The sequence below is a fragment of the Falco cherrug genome, chromosome 2 (genome assembly GCF_023634085.1).
Source record: "Falco cherrug isolate bFalChe1 chromosome 2, bFalChe1.pri, whole genome shotgun sequence".
Lineage (NCBI taxonomy): Eukaryota > Metazoa > Chordata > Aves > Falconiformes > Falconidae > Falco > Falco cherrug.
The window spans coordinates 118,625,010-118,645,992 of NC_073698.1; the positions used below are offsets into that span (position 1 = coordinate 118,625,010).

At 42.2% G+C, this 20,983-nt stretch overlaps 1 protein-coding gene across 1 annotated transcript; it reads right to left on the bottom strand.

Moving 5' to 3' along the window:
• Positions 1-9,607: 9,607 nt before the first annotated feature.
• On the bottom strand, positions 9,608-20,553 carry C2H3orf85 (chromosome 2 C3orf85 homolog). The gene is made up of 4 exons (XM_027807182.2): positions 20,445-20,553; positions 12,586-12,734; positions 12,224-12,362; positions 9,608-9,921 (listed from the first exon to the last, which is right to left on the bottom strand). Exons 1-3 carry the CDS (start codon positions 20,479-20,481, stop codon positions 12,258-12,260), a joined length of 291 nt encoding a protein of 96 aa, XP_027662983.1. The 5' UTR covers positions 20,482-20,553; the 3' UTR covers positions 9,608-9,921; positions 12,224-12,257.
• Between the last annotated feature and the right edge of the window lie 430 nt (positions 20,554-20,983).

A 20,983-nucleotide genomic window follows, 5' to 3' on the forward strand; every position in this document is an offset into this window, starting at 1 on the left:
TGCAGCTGGTAGCTCAGCAGCAAATGCTGTTCATCTCATTTTTATTGGGGTAAAGACAGAGGCGAGTAGAAACAAGCAGACCTATGTAGGTATGTGAATCTGTGTCATGGAAACCAAGAATTCTGCATTTAGAAGTTCATTCTGCTCAGCCTTGAGCCTAAATGCCAGGCACGTTATCAGACCTATAGCCTCACAGTAGGCAGGACTTCTGGTTTTTTATTACTGCTCGTCCCTGAATAGCAGCTAGTAAGATCATTCACCACTTCAGCGGTAGCTTTCCAGCTTTTAATACCTTACAGCCACTATTGCACCTTAAACAGCTATTTTATTTTATTTTTTTAAGGCCTTCCTCAGCAGCCCTATCAGTCACCCTCTCCTTTGCTCCTGTGTGGTGGTTGAGCCTTTCCCAGCTGTGGAAAGGTTCTTTCCTTTCCTGAGTTGTCCATCTTGGGGCTGCATGAGTTTCCAAATCCCAGAAAACAGGGTCAGAATTACGGTCTTTCCTGTGACCCCTATTCCCCTCCTCCTGCACATGCTACATTTCATCTTTCCTCCTCCTTGCCCTCCTGCTCACTGCATGCTTTTGCATGAGATGCCGGGATGCTTGCCTGCTATCTAGCAATCACTGTCGGCGCAAACCAGGTTCAAGTGAACCCTGAATGAAAGGGTTAATGGCAGCATCCAAAAGGGAGAATGCTGGCACAAACGTTTATAAAAGTTGGTTCTAAGGAAATGCAAGGAAATTGCTGCAAATCTATTGAAACTTAATCTAAAAGGTCAGCTTCACTTTCCCATTTCCAGCTGGGACTTACAGATGCTTTCCCTCCTCAATGGTTCTGTGCTCATATGTGCTCTGGGCTCCAGGCTGCCTCTGCAGAGATGAGCTTTTCCCAGCCAAACCCACTCACTCCCATGGATGATCTGCTCTCCTAGAAGGAGACACGGGCTTATTTCTTGATTCAGTTTTTACCTTCCCAAACCATATTTCCTGAGGATGTGTTCCCACTAAATAAAGACTCACTTTCCTTTCTGGAGGAGAAGCTTGGGGAGTATTCCTGCAGCACATTATGTCCCATATCCAGTATTTAACCTATTTCTGGAGTTATGAAGGAATAACACCTCCATTTTCCTCCACAGTCTTCCCACACAAAGCCTTGTATGTCTTCCCGTGCAATGGGTTAGGTTGGAAGGGAGCTTATAAGATCACCTAGTTCCAGCCCCCTGCCATGGGCAGGGACACCTTCACCCACCCCAGGTTACTCCAAGCCCCAACCAACATGGCCTTGAGCACTGCCAGGGATGGGGCACCCACAGCTGCTCTGGGCAGCCTTTGCCAGTGTCCTGTCGCACTCGCAGTAAGGAATTTCTACCTAATATCTAATCCAAATCTACCTTCTGTCAGTTTACCACCATTCCTTGTTGTCCTATCACTACATGGCCCTGTAAGGTCCTTCTCCAGCTTTCTTGTCGGGCCCCATTCAGTATGGGAAAGCTGCTATGACATCCCTGTGGAGGCTTCTCTTTCCCAGGCTGAGCAATCCCAGCTGTTTCATCCTGTCTCCATAGGAGAGAGGCTTCAGCCCTCTGAGCATCTTCGTGGCCTCCTCTGGACTCGCTCTAATAGGTCCGTGTCCTTGTGTTGAAAAGCTGAAGACATCACTGCAGGGAGGTCTCATGAGAGCAGAGCAGAGGGGCACAGCCCCTCCCTCGACCTGCTGGCTATGCTGCTTTGGATGCAGCCCAGGATTTGGTCTCTATCTGCTGAATTTCCAACTGGATGCCAGTTCAAAAATTGACTGCAACACTTGTCCAAACCCCTAAATCAGAAAAATACACATAACTGATTACTAATGCTTGAGACTAGGCATGATGATAATAAACCGATTTAGGCTGACTATTGGCTGATACTTACTTTTGAGGGGTGGTCCTGGGCTTTACAGCAGGTGTTAGGATTGAGACTCGCGTTTTATCAGATGACATGTAGAAGAATGACTTCCATGACTGATGATGTCTTGCAAGAAGAAACTCTTGAATCTTTCTGTGTAGCTTTTAAAAATTGAGGCTCTTCTGGAAGGATCTTTCTCTCTCACGACTAAGATAATACTATGCAGAGGAAGAAAAATTCAGTTGTGCAATTAATTCAAGCAAGATGGAGCCCTATAGGACAAAATGAAACTCTGCCTGGAAGCTGTTGTAGCCTAGAGAACCACTGGTGGTGGCTGGCCTTTTCACATGGCTGTTCCATTAAGTCATTTTGCAAATATAAATTTGATTTCATAGCCTTTTGACTAACTTGATCTCCTTTAAAAGTGCTCAGAGAAAGTATTTACTGTGGAAGTGGGCCACAGTGCTGTGGACTATTGCTAAAAGGTGACTCTGTGAGAACATGGGAGGGATTTCAGGAAATTCAGGTGGGTATTTATGCATGCATAAGTAAAAATTCAAGTAGCCTGTCTTCATTTTTAACTTTCAGCTGGAGTTCAAGCGGCATGAGTGTCCATGCATGAATATCTGTGGGCTGAGAATTTTAATTGTTTTTCTGCTGGTCAATGAAGTGAATAGCCAGTAGAAGCTGTGCTCATTCCACTTAGAAACAAAGACAACACAATATGATTGTCAGGGAAAAAATGCAGCTAGGTGCTCTACAGTAAAATAAGTTTCTGTAGTTTCCAAAGGTTGTAACTTAAAGAAAATAATAAGACCTTTAAAATAAAATTTTAAAATTAAATAAAAACAGCTGTCAAAAATCATAACTGATTTCCTTGAAATTATTCAAACCTCCTTTGCTGACATGAAGCCCAGGAAAGAGATGAAACTGCAAAACTGAACTTCACACACTAATACACTGCTAGCCTATTAGTGTATCTGTTGTAATGATCTTTCTCTTCTACCTGTACAATCTTTGCATGGATTCACTACTCTCCAGTGCTTCTACTGATGGAGTACCTGTGCCACTGCTATTGTTAATTATTTCTGGAGGCACAGTCTGGCACTGGCATATCAGATTAGCAGGACACCTGTACATGTTGAAAAAAAAAAACAACCCTCAAATCTCATTACCACCTTGTAATTTGATGACACTTTCCAAACCTTTTCTGGAAAACGGCGGTCTCCCTGTTGACTGTTACCCCATCTTAACAGCCAACTTTTCTGGGTTCAAAAAAAAAATATCTGTTATATATTCACTTGTGTTAAAGCAAGCTTGGAGAACTGTAAAGTCCAAGGCTTGGCAGTTGCTGAATGGTCCCTTCTATCTAGGACAATTGCTTGCTATACAGTCTAAGCAATGGTATAAAAAGGAAAATGACTCGGGTGTATATATAGCTTGTCCTCAAGAAGTCTTTTTATAAAACTGTTGTATAGTTAGAAGTTAATAAGATGGAAACACTTATAATCATTATTTTCATTGGACACGATGATTGGTAGTGCTGTTACACATCGTATGATCTTGTACTAGAAAGATAATGAATTCATGTCCGTGCTCTCCAGTACTGTGAGCCATTTTCTGTATAAACATACAGAATGTCCAATTTTAGAGGATGGTAAAAATCAGCTCTTTAACTTGATTGAGTCCTGATGCTGCAGGACTTGTAAAAGAAAACATATCATTTGTATCAGGGTCAAATGCGAAGGACACATCCAGTCCTCTGCCAGCCAACTCATTGATGTGGATGAGCTACTTCAGTCTTTGCTCAGGACCAAACCTGACAATTTCAAAGTGTTTCTCTCAGAGTTCCTTTTCCAGGCTAATAGTAGCAGCAGTTTCGAACTAGCAGATTTTAGGGCAGATTAATTTAACTTGGAAAAAGATTCAGAGAAAACTTGGCTGGCCTAGGCTACCCACAGAGCTTCCGAGAGAAATGCAGTTTTCTATTCCTCGTTCTCCTGGGACATGTTTCGTCTAATCAACCGGCTGCGATGCAGATGATGCAGCATTTTTGTGTGTTAATCTCTGCTTACTCATTAAATGTTCTTTTAAAGAAGCTGATTTTATAGGAGGGTGTGCCTAATGTTTTCAGTATGTGTGCTGGCTGCCCCTTTGTTTCCAGGCATGCAATTTTAAGTGTTAATTTAGAGCTGGAAATAAAGGTTTTGCCCACCTCAAATAATTCCCTGTCCTCCTTTTTCACTGCTCTCACTGGTAATGTAGCTTCAAAGCTTTCACTGTGGGAAAGCAGGAGCTGGCAGACAACCAATTCTCTGAAAAATCCTTCAGCTTCCATTCCTGGTTTCAGACTAGCATGTCTTAATGACAAAGTCTGACGTTTCAAAGAGACTTTTTTTTTTGGTAATTTGTTTATTTTGTGATTGCTGCAATGTATGCTGTTCCTGACATAGCTGACCTGATAGATCAAGGCAGCTCGAACATGTCAGTGAGGTACCGAAAAATCTGCCATAAACAATATCCATGGATGTACTTTGGCTAGATCTAATCCTTTGGCAATTATTGAAGGAATGGAAATAGACCTTAGCCTGGAGCAGAAAGAATGAGAAAGAAGTAGGGAACTGTGTAACCCTGGTTATGTTCTTACTTGTAGGAAAATTATTTCTTTAGTCCATGGCTCTAACTGAATTGTCTGTACGCTTCGCAAAAGGTAATTGTCACAAAATGATGTAGGGGTTCCCACACCCCTGCCCCGCCCTTAGGTTCACTGTGGTAGATTTTTACAAATAGACTCTTCATTAGCTCAGTAAGCACTTCTAAATTAAAACCAAAAAGTCAGTACATGTAGCATTGGTATAACGTAATGGTAGCTGTCTTCTGAGGTACTATAGCAAAACCAGACTGCATTCCTGCCTGTGGTGTAGCGTGGGGAGGTACGGGTCACGTTCCACCAGAAAGCTTGTGGTAGCTCTCTCAGCACTAAGCCTCTTACCTGAACGCTGCAGCAAAGGTAACGCCATAGCTACCTGAGCACAGACACGGAGAGGAAGCAGCACTTTATCGTTGTCCATGCAAGGTTCATCCAAAGCACATTTGAAAGACAAGACACTTTTGAACTCATTCTTCTAAATAACTTAATCAGTTATTTTGCAGTGCTGAGCAGCCACCACCAAGGCTGTCCTTTCAGCCGCTTTCTTCTTGCAGTTGTTTTCTTGCCCTTAGAGTTCTACCTGTGTTTTTGAAGATGCCATACTAAGTGCTTTCACATGGTACCTGGCACAACCAGGGCTCAGGTTTATGATAATAGTATTGACAGCAATTTTAAGGATGTTTTCTAAGCTTTCCCTGAACTAGCTCTCTGCTTCACAGCAGCTTTCACAACCAGGATGTAGCTGAATTATTCCAACAGGATCTCACGTGTTTTTTCAGTCCTGCTAAGGAGGCAGTGACTGGCATGAGAATGCCCAATGTATGACCAGGAGTAAGTAGCTGAATAAGTGTTGCTCCCAGCTGACCATCTTGTAAAATCTTGTAGAGAAAGAAGCTTTTTTGGGTTGATCCTAGAAGGCTGAAGTGCACCAGTAGCCCCTTCTTCCTCCCCTTACCCCTGCCTGGACTGACACTGGCTCCTTGGGGAGGGGGGGGATGTCTGTTAAATTCTCATTACGGGCCTCAGTGAGTATTTGTTTCATCTTGAGACAGCCAGCCACAGCGCTGAGCCTGCCTAGTGCAGTGGTGGGACGTGATTTCAGTCTTTGCCCATAGGGGACAGACATTTGCTGTGTCACCCCATGTCAATCACCTTTACATATATCCAGCTTGATACCACTCACCTCCAAAATAAAAAAAAAAAAAAAAGGTTACTCTTTCCAGCTAGCAGAAAGTAGATTCTGCAGGTTTGATGTTATATTGCTTGAAATACATCTCTCTCCAACAGTTTTTTGGGGGCAGAACAGTAATTATTGACACTTATTTATTTTACTTATGCGTTCTTTGGATGTGATTATTATCTTATTTCTGTTGCTGACTGAAGTTTTCAATTTTGGATAATTTTCTGTCTTTGCATTCTAACTACTGGTCTCATTGCTTCCTATGGATGTTACAAAACACTAATAATTTCTTTTCTTTTCCACTCTACACTGAGTGGTTACAGCAATGCACCTGCCTCAGGTGGGTGGTTTGTATATTTAATCAGGCAACATAAAATTGCTTTGAACACAGCTTAGTTGTGCTGGCATTGAGGATTACAGAAGCAGGTACAGATTAGATGAATATTTTGTCTCAGCTATTTTGGTTTAAATTAAGACAACAGAAGATCAAGTGTAAAGCAAGTGCATGAGAATAGTGTGATGCAAGCTCAAAAGGTTTATGTATTAAAATTGTATGAGACCAGGTTCAATCATACGAATTACCATAGCGATGAAGAAGTGTATAGATCTTCCATCGAAAACCAGGTGCCGCTGCTCTGTTTGTAAAAAACATTTCAGCTCATAAAATAAATGGTTCTTTCTCATTACTTCTATACACTCACCTGTTCTCCTGAGCTTATAGGAAACAGTGTGTCTCAGTACTTATCCCACATCCAGCATTTGTAATGTGGGTTATATACAGGTTACGGGGGTTCTGCAGCTTCCCCTCCTTGCTCTGTTCAGAATGGCTTGTCTTTTCTCACTAAAAGGAAGCTCATGGAGTATTAATCTTTTTCTTCAATTATTTTTTGAAAGATGGGTTTTCTGCCTTCTCCTTTCATGTCAGACTACTCTTGCATCTTTGATCTGGTTCTCTACCAAAGCAAGGCTCCTACAGTTGTGCTGTCTGCAGGGGCATGTGTAGTTTATCCCCTATGTCTAGCCGCAATGTTGTTTTTTTTTTTTAACCTGTGGGCTGTTTTCAGTCCAACTTGAGAGAGTAGCAGAGATGGCAACTAAGATTTGCAAAATCAGGGATTCAAGAAGCTGAAGGAATAGGCAAGGGTTTCTGACAGAGGAAGGGGTTGCAGTGTGACTCAGAGCTGACCTGGCACTGGGGGACTCCAGGGCTTAGGTGCCTTGCCTGGGGAAGAGCTCCTGCTGGAGCCAGTAATCAGCTGTGAGATACCTGGGCATCCTGATTTCTGTCATTCTTCTGATTTTAGACGTTCACACCACTTAGTCCCACGGCTCCAACTTTTCTGCCAGTCAGATGTTCTCCTGCATCTGTCCAGTTAACGTCTAAGTGGAGACAAACCTGATTTCAGCTTTCTGTGTCCTCTCTTCTCTGCTGATTCCCCCTCTTCCCCCAAGACCTCTGCTGCATCTGGCTTCAGGGAGCTTTGGTTTTGGTGTGCTTTAGGGTGTTTTTTCAAAAAAAAAAAAAAAAAATTGCAGTGCTCAGAAACTAGTTAGAGGAACTGCTTTGCATTGCACAAGAAGCAAAGGTCCTGTGCCCAGAGGCCTATATTTCCATCTTCATGACCAGCAGAGCTGTACTTGAAATTCTCTTTAGTTTAGCCCTGTTCCCTGGATATGTCATCAATAAAGTACTGCATGTGTATCTGTGCTGTGTAAGGAAAAAGAAAAAAAAAAAAAAAAGCAAGGAGATAAAATCTGTAGGTGGCAACGTGAGGATGTGTGGGAAAAGGCAGTAAACACAGGTGCAAAGTTATTTGCCTTAGGGATGAAACTGTATGTGAAACTAAAGAAGAGGAGCAAATTCACAAGGTAAACATTTTTCCTGGTTATTAATAAATGCAGAAGAAAGAGTTTAATATTCAAATGCTTGTGAAAGACATTTGCTCATTGTCATGAGTGGCATGTATTTTGATAACATGAAATAAGCACCTCATCTTCCACCACTACTCATGCGTGCACAATTCTTCCCATTTAATTCAGCAAGACTAATTATCTGAATTAGTGACATTAGCTTGGAGCTACAGCTTTGCAGATTGAGGCTCTGGCTTTCAGAACAACTTCTTTAAAGGAATTAGTCATGTCTAAGTACAACAGAACTGTCAAATTGCATCCCCTGTCTGACGTTTTGGTTGCAAAGCCAGCCTTACGCAATAGACTTAAGGCAGTGATTATTCTAATGTCGTGGCTCTGACAACCATAAAATAACTCAGAAAGGCTGGGCAGTTGCCTCCCCAGCTGATAGCAGGTGAGGTAAGACGTGTTTTGTTTTACCTTCCACCTCATTGCTGGACTTTGTCACCCACACTCCAGGGACACCCGCTGTCCGCTTTCAAATCAGCTCCTGAAGTAACTCCCGTTTTGGTTTAACTTACCATGCAGGTGTGAAAACAACCGCTGGTTTTCAAACAGATCCCAAACCGACGCCTTGGCAGCAACGACATCCACTAGAGAGGCAGGGCTGTAGATGGCAGCGCTTCAGGAACTAACGCACAAGTGGCTTGGGCATCGCTGCCTGCAACACGGCAACATCTCTGGGACCAGCAAGGTGCACGGGGGAGGAGGAGGACCTTTTGATTTTTACTTTAATTACATTTGAAATAAAAGGCAATGCTTATCCTTACAGTCCTGCTTCTTGCTGTAATTGAAGAGTTTCAGTAATGCTGTCATGCCTGTGCTGCTACTAAGGAAAATAGCAGAAGGTTTAGGACCTGGAGCACTCGCTTCTCCAAGGTCAAGCAGCACAGAGACGGGGGACAGAAGGGACAGGCAATGACTGTGTAACTAGTGAGGTCTTTTAGTCTATACATCACTTGTCACCCCTTATCTTTGAATGAACTGTTCATAATTAAGTAGCGTGACTGAAGATGTGAAATTCTACATGGCAAATACTGAACTTGCACCTCATTTATCTCTTTCAAGTGTTTAATGAATTTTCAGCTTCAGCTAATGAATAACGGCAATTTCAGGCCCATTGTTCTATGCAGAGAAATTTTTAATGGCCTATGGATAGTTTTGTACTTAGGAGCATGGTAGAGATTGCCAAAATACAAGAATACACTTTTTTTTTTTTCAGGAGATCCAACATTATCTTCAATATCAGTATACAGTTCATATTCACAAAAAAACCCTGAATGTACAATGCACAGAACCTGCTCTTTTGGGATAAAAACTAAACAAAAATTGCCTGCCTTCTCCTACCCTGCCCTGCAGGTAATAACCCATTTCAGTTTCCCCAACAGGTCCTTTTTGTGCAGAAATTTTGACCACAGCTGAAAGCTCTTAATTGCTAGCCATATACTAATAAACACACAGAAGAAACGTGGAAGCCCAATCCTTTCTTCAAAGATGTCCCAAAATAAGGTAGATTAAAGGATAGGAATGGGGAGACTTCCACACTCAAGAACTTGGCATAAAGCACATTTTTTTTTGTCACCGCTTTTATTGGAAAAGGAGCCATGAATGTTTCCACCGGCTCCTACTTCCACGGAGTAGGAAAAAGCCAGTCACCATAGCAGCTGTGCCTTCAGTTGGTTTCATCATTCAAGACCAAGTACAGAAGTTTAAATGTGGAGAATAAAGCATACACTTGCGTATACATATGGATTTATACTAAAATACTTAATAATTTGACCCCAGTACTTGAACAAATGGAAATGCACTTGCAGCACAGAAGGGTACTCTTCTTGCTAGCCAAAGCCGGAGCAAACGTGCTCTACTTCTCTTACCCACCCAAAGTGACCCCTTGCATCTCAAAAATGTAGCTAAAGTAAAATACTGACAAATAAAACTGTGGTTTTCAGTCACAGAAGCAGAAATGTACATTTAAAAACAATTGTTTAGCCAAAGAAAAAAGTTTTACTTGAAAACACAGGGTTTTTTAAACCTAATCTGCTAAAAGTTAATGTTTGTCTTGTCTTCAACTCCTTATTCAATTTACAATGAGAGAATTAGTGTGTTAATTTGGGGTTTAGACAGTGGGATGATATGAAGTCATCTGATCAAATACATAATGTCAAATACGTAACATGCCATACCCTAACATGGCCAGATGGGAGACGTGGAGGGTTTAATAGCTCATCCTTGTCTATTGCTTGGAGGCGAGTCCCAGACTGCTGTAGCGTGTCTGTGCAAGGTCTGATGTAGTCACTAGAAAAGATGGAATAAATTGCTTTTAGAAAAATGTTGCAAAATTAATTTAAAGATCCTGCTGGCAGCTCCAGTCTTCAGATTTGTAAGCTTTTGCAAATATTTTCTTTTGGAAGTACAGCGCCTGAACCAGATTTCCTGTATATGCTATATAGGCTTGCTTTTCTTGGCCATCTCAGAAATACCACTAATCATGATCAATAAGATTGAAAATCATTGTCTGTCTTGATCCATAATGTTTGTTGTAACTTCTGGCTTGATGTCTTTTCTACTACATGCCTTCATTAAAAACTCTGGATGTTAATTTCTGTCATATTAGCATTGGGAAGTTAACTTCAGTCTGGGAGTTAACCAGCCTTGTTCTGAAATCATAAACATGCTTCAGTGGGAGTGCCTGCAAATGTCTTTCTGTAAACTGGCTTTAATCCTGTCATATGACAATCATAAGGATTGCCATTCTGGAGGCACAGCTCATCTTGTAGTACTCCTGGTGGCTGCCAGGATCACAGCCTTCAGACATGTGTATTGGACAACTAACCACAGAATCCCAGACCGGTTGAGGTTCAAGGGACCTCTGGAGACCACCCAGTCCAACCCCTGCTAGAGCAGGGTCTCCCAGAGCAGGTTGCACGGGATCACATCCAGGTGGGTTTGAATGTCTCCAGAGAAGGAGACCCCACAGCCTCCCTGGGCAGCCTGTGCCAGGGCTCTGTCACCCTCAAGGTAAAGAAGTTCTTCCTCATATTCAGAAGGAACCTCCTGTGCTGCAGTGTGTGCCCATCGCCCCGTGTCCTGTCCCTGGGCACCGCAGAAAGGAGCCCGGCGCCGTCCTCTTGGCACCCGCCCTTAAGGTGTCTGTAGACACTGGTAAGGTCCCCTCTCAGCCTTCTCCTCTCCAGGCTGAGCAGCCCCAGCTCCCTCAGCCTGTCCCCATCAGGGAGATGCTCCAGCCCCTCATCATCTTTGCAGCCCCTTGTTGGACCCTCCCCGGTAGTTCCCTGTCTCCCCTGAACTGGGGAGCCCGGCACTGGACCTAGCACCCCAGATGTGGCCTCACCAGGCCAGTTAGGCATCTTCTATCTGAACTTTGCTGATGGAAAAGACAGGGTGGGTTTTCTTTCCAGAAAACTGAGTGAAGTGTATTCAGGTAACTTCAGGTTTGTCCTAAGGCAGAGGTGACTGCTGCTAGCCAAGAAACCTGCTGCCCATATCAGTGTTAGAAATTGCGAGAGGATGGATGCCCTGCTGCTTCCCTCCAGTGGTCCAAGGGCATCAGCTGAAGGCTTGGCAGGAGGGCAGGGAGATCATGACTTCTAACTATTCCGCTTTGCTTCAGCTCAGAGTGAGTGAAACTGGCATCACTTTCAGGTGGAGCAGCCCTAGCAAGCTCAATCTGAGACTCTTCAAATTGAATTCTTATCTTATAAAAAACAAGGCCTTTTCAAAAAGCCACATTTCAAAATGAAACTTGTTTTTGAAAGGAAAGCTACTTTTAAGTCAATAAAATTCAAAGCATATTGAATTTAAAGTATATTACGAGGAGACGTCTGCCCATTTTCCTATTGGTGATTACAGTCAGGCTGATCAGATTGCCATGTCTTGGTAACTATTTTAAGTGCTGAAACTTGAAGTTGTATAAGTTTAGTTCTGCTCACTCCTGTTCATTCCAAAGGACTGTAGTATCTCCGTATGAAAAGTGTTTCACAGGAATAATGTGTTTATTCTGCATTGTGCTTGTCAAACGGAACCATTTAGCAATTGTTTCCTACATTTGACAAAATGATGTCCCAAAAATGTGTACAGTTTAGCATAGTCCTAAACAATTTCTTTATGACAATTTGAGACACTTCTTTTCATGCACTTGTGTGCTAATCTATATATACTGGTTCTACCAACTGCTGTGTCCCATTCTCTGTTTTGTTCTACTGAAGTTTTATGCTACACTGAATACAGTTTTGTTACTGAAATAGATGGGGGGGTTATCTTTAATTTTTTTCCTCAGGAATTGCTTTCTGTCTGCTTTTTAAACCAACTATATAGGACATATTGTTGCAGTTTAGGTTCTCTGAACTTTTAAGAAGAAGTATATTCTTCAAGCTTTTAATGAATCCTTTCAAAGTGTACTTACAAAAGAACAGGCCACAATAAAATGACCGCATTTAAATAACTATAAAACCTGGACAGTAAAAACAAATCTACTTTAATTTTCCAAGATGTCTATTATCATCAGGTTTGTTAATGTGCCAAGATATGCCAATGGGACCCAATTGGCAGCACTTTTATATCGGTCAGTTTTACTTACTTAGGTACACGCATGCGTTCTATGAAACACTCTCTTAAGAAACCCCATCGTACGTGGCGGTTGAAGGATCAAAGGCATAAGAACCCAAGTCCAGGTAGTATTGTGCTGTGTCTCTCAAAGCTGTCCATGATTCACTAACCTGAAGCAGATCAAAACAGAAAAGAATATTCTGAGCTTTGATAATGAATAAATCCAGTGTGTGACTACTGAGCAACCTCGCCTACGTTGATAAATTGGACAGATTTCCTCCCTGGCCCCAAAGAGTTACTGTTACATGTCAATCCTGGACCTGTATGTGCTGCTTTTTTTTTTTTTTTTTTTTTTATTTTAAATAGGTGTTGCAAGATGATGGAAGAAAATACCTGTTCAGCCACAATGTATCCCCATGCATTCTGGCTGCTGCTTGGGTCCCAGTAGTTCTGAGAGTATGGTATCTGTCGTTTAAGTCGCATAAATTGATTTGCTGATTCTTCTGTCAGAAAAGGTGCTCCAAGGACACCTGACATGGAAGCTGAGAAACATTTGTAATATCAGAAAAATATTTTAGAAAGCGCACTTCAAAAAACTTATTTATACCCCAGGAGCATGTCTTTGGATGTGTAGTTCATTTAGCAGAAATCAAAGATGGTCCTGCCTTAGATCTTCAGAAAGACTTTTGGTGTTTTTAAGCCTGAAGTTAATACAACAGCTGCTATAAATCATTATTTTGCTGTTGAATCCAAAGTAAAGTCACAATCAAATTAAGGCACTCATTTATTTTTAATACAAGGTTTTATGACCAAAAAAACCCCCTTAGAATGGAGTTATGCTAGTCTCAGGTGTGCTGAGAAGCCTCAAGAGTTTTAAAAAACCCTAAACCTATCTATGAATTTAAATATGCCTTCTAAACCTCCTGGTTTATTCTGATTAGTAGCAGCATAGAAATTGCATGCATGGAAATTCCTCTGTAAGCAAAATATATTGCACTTCTAACCTTGTTATTGCATTGCTTTAGACAGCTTCTGAGGTCACCCCAGGTGCCAAAGCACTTCTTGTAGATCATCTTGAAATAACCATTCTACCTAAGAAAAAGGGTTGAATTCCTCATTAACTTCATATGAAAGTTTCTGGTACGGGAAAAGTCTTTTCTTTTTAGTCTCCAGTCTTTGAGACACAAATTCATTTGGTGCTAAACTGGTCTGAAACAACATGTCAGTACGAATCATATGATTTTTTAATGAACCAATGATTAAGTTCAAGCTCAGCTACATCAACAAAGCTGAGGCCAGTGTCTGTAAACAGCTGTGCTCCAATTTAATGAAGTGGGTTTAGATGGACACCTGAGGGTGACCTGCACACTCTTGGTATAGATGGGCCAAGAACTTGAACCCCTCCCTGTTTTGTCTTATAACGGGAGCTCAGCAGGGCAAGCTCCGGCCTCACCGACAGCTCTCCAGTGCCCTTATTTCTGAATTTCTAGGGGGGGAAATCTAACTGAGAATGTCAAACGTTTGCTTTCATGTGCAGTGCTCAGCTGAATCCAGTTCGCTTACTATTATTGCTAGCTTTGCTGATCGCCCGCAATGTGGTCACTCGAGTTTTTTAAATAGAAGAAAACATACGCTGAATGCATATATGTCGCAGATATATAAGCTAAAGTATTTGCTGTTCCTTTTCACTTTGCTTCTTTTCGAAGCCAAAAAATGTTTGAAAAGAGTGTGACAAAATGCTTGACTATGCAGTAATGAACTAAAAAAGGAGTGGAGTTAGTTGTCATCTTCGCTTTTAACAAAGACATGAAATACTACTTTAGAAAATTTACTTAGCAAGCAATGACAGTCCCTGTAGTTCTCTCCTACCGCAGTTTCTTTAGATTCCAAGTTACTATAATCAGAAACTGGAGGAAGAAATTCTGGAGTAGGGAGTTTTCAAGGAATGCCATCTTTAAAAATGTTAACAAATCCATGGAAAAACTGAAATTCAGACACTTGGTGTGAAGACTCTTGTTGTGTGAACTGCTCTTCCCCCTTACAGAACGGAGGAATAGCTGCTTCTGTGCTTCACAAAACAAGTAAGATTTTGGCCTGGGTAAGAAAAAAAATATATTTCTTGCATTTGTCTGTTAAGCTGCTACACTTCTGGTTTGGAGTTGCACAAGATACACTAAGCTCGTGCCAAATTTCATTATTTATCTGGCAATTTGCTATTTCTATCCCATAGATAGAAAATCTATGACCTGGTAACTTATCTTCAGTGAGTTTTGCTTTGTTGTGGGTGGGGTTCTTTGTCTTGAATATTTTGTAAGTTCATGATTACATTTCTGGATGGGGATAACTGAACTGGGATCAGTAATTGTCTCAGGAATGGGCTTCGCTTTTGTTTAGATGTACATATAGTTAGTAAGGGCCATTAAACATTAGATTTTTATCACCAATATGTGCTCTGGCCTTCTCGTTTGGCAGTAAGCTAGAAAAAAATACTACTAAGTAGCTCTGGGTTTTTGTGTTTCCTTTCCCTGCTGCCAGCATCTTCATAACAAGAGCTTGCTGCTCTGCTTGGTGGGACGGTGAGATGTTGTCTTGGCTGCTGTGGTGTAGAGTGCTGCATCTTAAGGTTATTAACTTTCAATTTTTAATATCTGGTCTGCTCCAGCTGCACCTGTATCCAGTGAGAGATGCCATCCCTAAGAATACAGAATATTCACTTTGTTTAAAGTGCATTTGCCTGCTCCAAGGAGAGGCAGGGAGGTCAGCTCTGCTTTTGGCTGCTTTTGTCATCGTTGACACCCAGCTATTGTTCTTTTCTAGGTGGTATCTCAAACCTTTCTGCCTCTCACCTTTAGCATCTGGGAACCATCTCTGCAGGGCTTTTCCCTAACTGCTGGGGCACTCCAAAGATGTGTAAGTAGCAGAAGAATAGAATCATAAAAACGTATAGGTTGGAGAAGACCTTTGAGATCAAGTCCAACTGTTAACCCAGGACAGCCAAGCCCACCACCAAACCACATCCCTAAGCACCACATCTACATGGGTTTTAAACACCTCCAGGGATGGTGATTCCACCGCCTCCCTGGGCAGCCTGTGCCAGTGCCTGACCACCCTTCCCATGAACAAATTGTTCCTGATAGCAATCTACACCCGCCCAGCACAGCTTGAGGCCAATTCCTCTCGTCCTGTTGCTTCTTACTTGGGAGAAGAGACGGACCCCCATCTCACTATAGCCTCCTGTCAGGTGGCTGTAAGGAGTGATAAGGTCCTCCTCCAAGCCTCCTCCTCTCCAGACTAAATCAGTAAGTGCCTATATGTTCAAGCTGATCCTTCAGGCTCAGTTCATTCTCCCTTCATCTTACTGTAAAGATCGTTACATGTCTCCGAACAGGGCAAACTCCATTCTCCTCCAGAAGAACTCTGCTGAGACCATTTCTAGAGAAACTAGAAATACTCCTGTTGGTCTTTCACAGGGACTACACAGACAAGCAGGGTTGTGTGTCTGCTCGTGCTCTGGCAGAGCTCAGGGAAAGCAATGTCTTAAAGCTCTAACGTAGACCTGGGGGCATCAGACCAGATGTCTCCATCTGAGTAGCCCCCGTGAACACTGTGTATTGTCTGCCGCAAGTAACCTACATCTTGCTTCAATTTCAGTTTCTCAGACCGGGTGTCAATTCCCCCCATCTTTTGAACAGCTTAGTAAAAGATTGTGGAAGAGTTTGTTGCTCAGGTAGGTGCTTTATAAACACAGCCTGTTCCTGGAGGACTGCAGCTCTCCATCTTGCAGAAGACTAGCACAGAAGCCAGGAGAATGGGGTTTCAGAGCACCTGGGTATCAGGCAAGAGGGAATTAAGAGCAGGTGGGTAATGTTAATGAAATGGCTCACAGTGCATAAAGTTGAGCTGAAGAAAGATGGAAGAATTTCAAATTGTAGTGAAACAAAGTTAAGTCACTGTAAAGAGCGGTCAGACATACTGTACATTAAGGTTTTTTATTTGATACCATTTTCCCTCTTATATAAATATGTTATTTGAAAAGCACATTTAGGAATTAATGACCCAAAGGGAAAATAGGAGGAATGTGTGTGGGTAGTGACTATTGCAAGGGCTGTATCAGTTGCTACCAGTTTGTGTTTCCTTTCACCATCTCTTGAAGATTCACTCAGTGTTCTCACATGAAAAGCAAATTACAGAAAAAAATGGGCTGGTTTTAGCAAGCAGATATTTAGCTCATGTAATTATTGCCTTCAGCAGGTAGTTTTGTTTATCCTGTACACCCAAACAGATTGTCCAGAGGGAAAACTATTAGAAATCTTTACTGCTATCGTGTCTTCTGAGCACCTCATTTTGGATTAGTGTGAACTGGAATAAGAATAAATATGCTGGTATATAACTTCACAGGGGGGAGATGGTCATAGAACCTTGTCATCTTTGTGTACTTACACCAGCATTAGCTATAAAAAAAACCACACAATCCTGATTATGAAAAAGGCATATCAAAGAGCTTGTCATGTCAAGGTAATAATAAAAACGTATTACAGTATAGCAAGCAAAATGCACTTAAAATATAAAATCAACCTGTGTAGTTCTTAAGTTATTGTGCATTAAAATCTCTTCATACTAGACTCGAATGGAAGCTGAGCTCTGTTGTGCAAGGACAGATTTCTAGAAAGCAAGATATTTAGCTGGGTGCAACCGCAGAATCTTCCCAGGAAGACATCTTTTCCTGTCGGCTGAACATGCAATGACCCACTTCATCACACGGTTGAAAAAGTGAGTATGGGATTAAATTTTGACACCTTAGCCTGCTTAGGCACCCATTTAATTGATATACTTTTTTTCTCTTTTAAAAGCTAAGTATGAGCCATTGTGTGTTTAGCAGTCTTTGGGGAGAGCAGCCAAACCACCATTTGCATGTGTAATTGGCAGAGTTAAATGACAAGTCAAACCTTTAAACTTGCTTTAGTATAAGTTATGCATCGAAGCTGCCCCCTTGCAGCCCCAGGAGCCTTATTTACCTCAATCAGCAGTATTGTGTAAGTGGTGAGGAGCATTCTCAAGGCTTGGGACAAAAAATTATCCCTGGTGTGCATCTACCCCAGGGAAAAGTGGTTCACCTCTGATTTGCTGAGATATTTACAAAAAATTTGACAATTACTTAGCAGCACTTCAGGCACTCTCTATGCACGTTGTCATATAAACTGGAGCTATTTGTTCTTCCCCCTAGTTTCTGAAGACTATTGCAAGTTTCTGACAGCCTGAAAACCTTTTGCTGAAGGTATTTATATCAATGGAATTTAAATGTCAAAAGTTGGCAATTGCTCTGGCTCCTTTCCTTTTTTGTCTAGTAACTCTTCTTATTATCGGCTTTGGTGATTGTCTGGTCAAAATGTCAGCTCACAGGAGTAAGGCTGCGGCTCTTATCAGCACTTTAAGGACAGATCTTGGACAGAGGCTAAACTTGGACAGAGCTAAACTTCAACCTTGGACACTTTAACCCTGCTGAGGTGGCTGGTGCTGACGTGTTGGGAACTTTGAAAAAGTAAATCAAATGTTGCAGGTCAGGCGTGTTTCTTAAGGTTGGAAATGAGACAGAATGGACTCACACCCCCACCCCTCAATGCTTCAGCTCTCTACATTTCTAAATCCAGAAAAGATTCCCAAAGCCACGCCCCAGGACTCGGTCTGAGGATGCAGAATACCACAGCGCAACAGTGCAAGTGCTGGAAGAAAAGTGTAGAAGCTGGTTTTCTCTTCGCTAAAGTATTTCTCTAGGTTACGTGGCACACCATGGAAATCAGGATGTGGTTATCAGCACTTTGCTTACGTGGTTGGGTGGCAGCAGGGACAGACTGTTGGATCCCGCAGGCCACCTCTGGGCCACGTCACCTTTTCTCAGTTGACAAGTACAATTACATTAAACACCTGCATATTGCTTTTTCAAATGGTGAAAAAGAAATGTGCATATGCACATTGGCCATGTATCCCGAAGTGTTTGGATGGTAACAGATCTTAAAATAAAATTAGATCAGTTAGATTTGCTAACACTTGTCAACAGCAAAATTTAAAGTCACTGATTAAGTGCTTCTACACTGCTTGTACCACCCAGTCTCTGAAATTTTGGCCTTCTCTGTTTATTTTTAAAGCTTGAAATACGGTAGTGTCTATTCTTTGGCAGTTCTTAATTTTACAGCACAGGACAGAAGAGCTCTCTGGTTCAAGAGATGAGAGCTCAGTCATTAGCAATCATTAGGGCTATAGCATCAGCCTCCCTCCCTCATCGGCAGAGGCAGACAAGTTACAGACACTTAATGCAGAATTAGCTATTGAACATATTGCTGGTGTGATGCCAGGGGTCAGGAAAGTTGTCAGGTGTGGGTAAATAGTAAGGCAATTTGGCAAAAATCCTAGATAATCCTAGGGAAGGAACTACTTCCCCTGCAGCAAAGTATTAAATAAAAAAAAAAAAAAAAAAAAAAAAAGCATTGCTCCATTGGTTCTGCTCAGTGGGTCCTGGCAAAATTTCCTTCCTAAATCTGTATGTGGCCATCAGTTTAACCTTGAGTGAATGGGCAAGACACCATATCAGACATCTGAGAGACTTCAGTAATGAGCCCAATGCCAGGCCACCATGCTCTTGTAGTCCATCCCTCGCTGCTGCGCCCTGCAGAGGCTAACCAGCCAGCCAAGAGCCCGGGAAGTCTATTCCCGGACATGTGCGGATGGTTTGCTATGGGGAGGGATTTATAGCAGCTGAGTTGAAGGTGTGATGAAGAGTCAGGGTTTCATTAGTGAGCCTTACAGTCTCCATTTTAATTCACCACCACCTTGGTCATTGCTGAAAGGATTCACAATTAATGAAAAACAGAACTGTTTGTGACCAATGAAACTTTTTTCAAGAGCTCCTTAATAATCAGTAATTAATTCCTTCCTGCCTTTTGAAGAAAGGAGCCAGGGAAAGAGGGTAAACGAATCTGTTAGGAAAGACAGATGTAAGGGTGGTGAAAGCAAAGATAAGCCTTCCAAAAGGAGGGACAGCAGGCTGCTGTGCTCCCAGCTTGGCTTCAAGTGATGCTGCTTGTGTTGTGATGGGAAATGGGAAGAAGGTGAGGCTCAGGAAGGCAGACAAGGATCCAGGAACAGTTGCAGTTCAGCGAGTGCAAATGAAGGGGAAAGGAAGGTTTCTAGGTAAGCCCTAACTTGCAGAAGAGAAAAAAGGGCCCTTTCCACCTCCACCCCTCCCTGCAGAGCCTCACTGCAGCTGAAACTTAGGCTTGTATGACCAGGAAGAGAATTTGTCCCACAAGAGCGAGTACACCTGACTGTGGTCCCAATTTATAAAGCATCTTTTTTTATTAATTCATGATTAAGCATTGGATAATTCTGTCTACCTCATTTTGCCTTAGCTCTTCACATCAGGTATTTGCTACACGTGCGCTGGAGCGCTCAGATCTAAGAAATGCCTTTAATGCATGCATGTGGATGGAGCATCTTTCCATGATGCAGGCAATCACCTGAGAAGTCACCAGTTGCTTACTGCCTGCCTGGTTTGTTCTAATTTAGTGACGAATAAATTAATCTCACAGCCTGTGCTTCACTGATCATCGACTGTACCAGTCTGTGCTGCATTGGAAAGAACATTTTTCCAGCCTTGGTGATGCTGCAGCCCTGCCCCATCCATTTTCACTCTGGTCCAGGTTTTACAGGGTGAGTCTGGATTTTAGGTGCCTTGGTTGCAGGCTGCTGTGAAGGTTCAGGGATCACACAGCCAGAGAGCTTTAAAAAAAAATCAGTCTCCATAAGCAATTCAAATCAGACCTCCCAGAAATAGATCGTCATGGGTCTTATAAATGCATGTGAAATTGTTTCTTACAAACAATAGACATTGAAATCAGAATAATGTTTAGGGAAGAGTCCAGAAAAACGGCATTAAGCTTTTTCTACAATTTTAACAGTTCAGGATATCATCCTGTAAGAATCCCTTTCAGTCAGGAATGTATCCTTGCTGCTCGTACCTGAGGGCTTGAGCAGTAAGAAGTTCAAAAGTAGTCACGAGGAGCAGAATCAAGACTGTATTTCACAGAATTTGCTATGCAGTCTTGTGCTCGCCCACTCTCCCATATGTCCCTGTTGCAGCAATTTCCAGTTAATTCTGCTCCATCAGTGCTGTTCTGGTGGCAACACGGGGTTTCTTGCCAGCTGACTATTTAACAAGCCAGAAGGGAATGACATGAGACAGGGTGCCAGGCACTTACCTGTAAACAGCAGAGCAGACGCTAAAATTTGAAACATTTTCAGAGCTCTGGCAGATTATCCAGAAAGTATTTCCTTTGTAAAGTGCAGGCAGTCATACGGTTTTATACTTTGTTATCTTCAGGTTTATAAATCATTTACCAGATACCTGTAAATCGTTGGTGCGGGCAGAGGGCAGGGTACAGTGCTTAGCTCAGATTTGTCCTGTACACCTCTGTTTGTACACTTTGGACTCTGCAAACTGAGCCTCTAATGAGCAATAATGGCTCATTATCGTGGGGATGCATCAACTTTTTCATAAGCTTTAGAATGCAAAATAGCACATTGGGCTGGTTCTGTGGGCGCTGTATGGGCAAGTGGCGGCGAGTCAGTCTTCTGCATGATGGTTTTCCTCTCGCTGTGGTAACGGGCATGAGCGGTTTATATGAATTTATATGGATACGAATGGTGGGAAACGGTGTTTGAACCCACCTGCTCTGAGAGCAGTGCCTAAGTATACAGTATGTTGTAGCGGTGTAATGTTTGGGTTGAGGAAAATAAA

Excerpts from the sequence above, each read along its gene's own strand:
- C2H3orf85 (XM_027807182.2), bottom strand. The coding sequence starts at position 20,481 with ATGTTTCAAATTTTAGCGTCTGCTCTGCTGTTTACAG. Across the intron at positions 12,735-20,444 it reads GTCTGCTCTGCTGTTTACAG|CTTCCATGTCAGGTGTCCTT; the intron begins GTAAGTGCCTGG and ends AATGTTTCTCAG. Across the intron at positions 12,363-12,585 it reads GATACATTGTGGCTGAACAG|GTTAGTGAATCATGGACAGC; the intron begins GTATTTTCTTCC and ends GATCTGCTTCAG.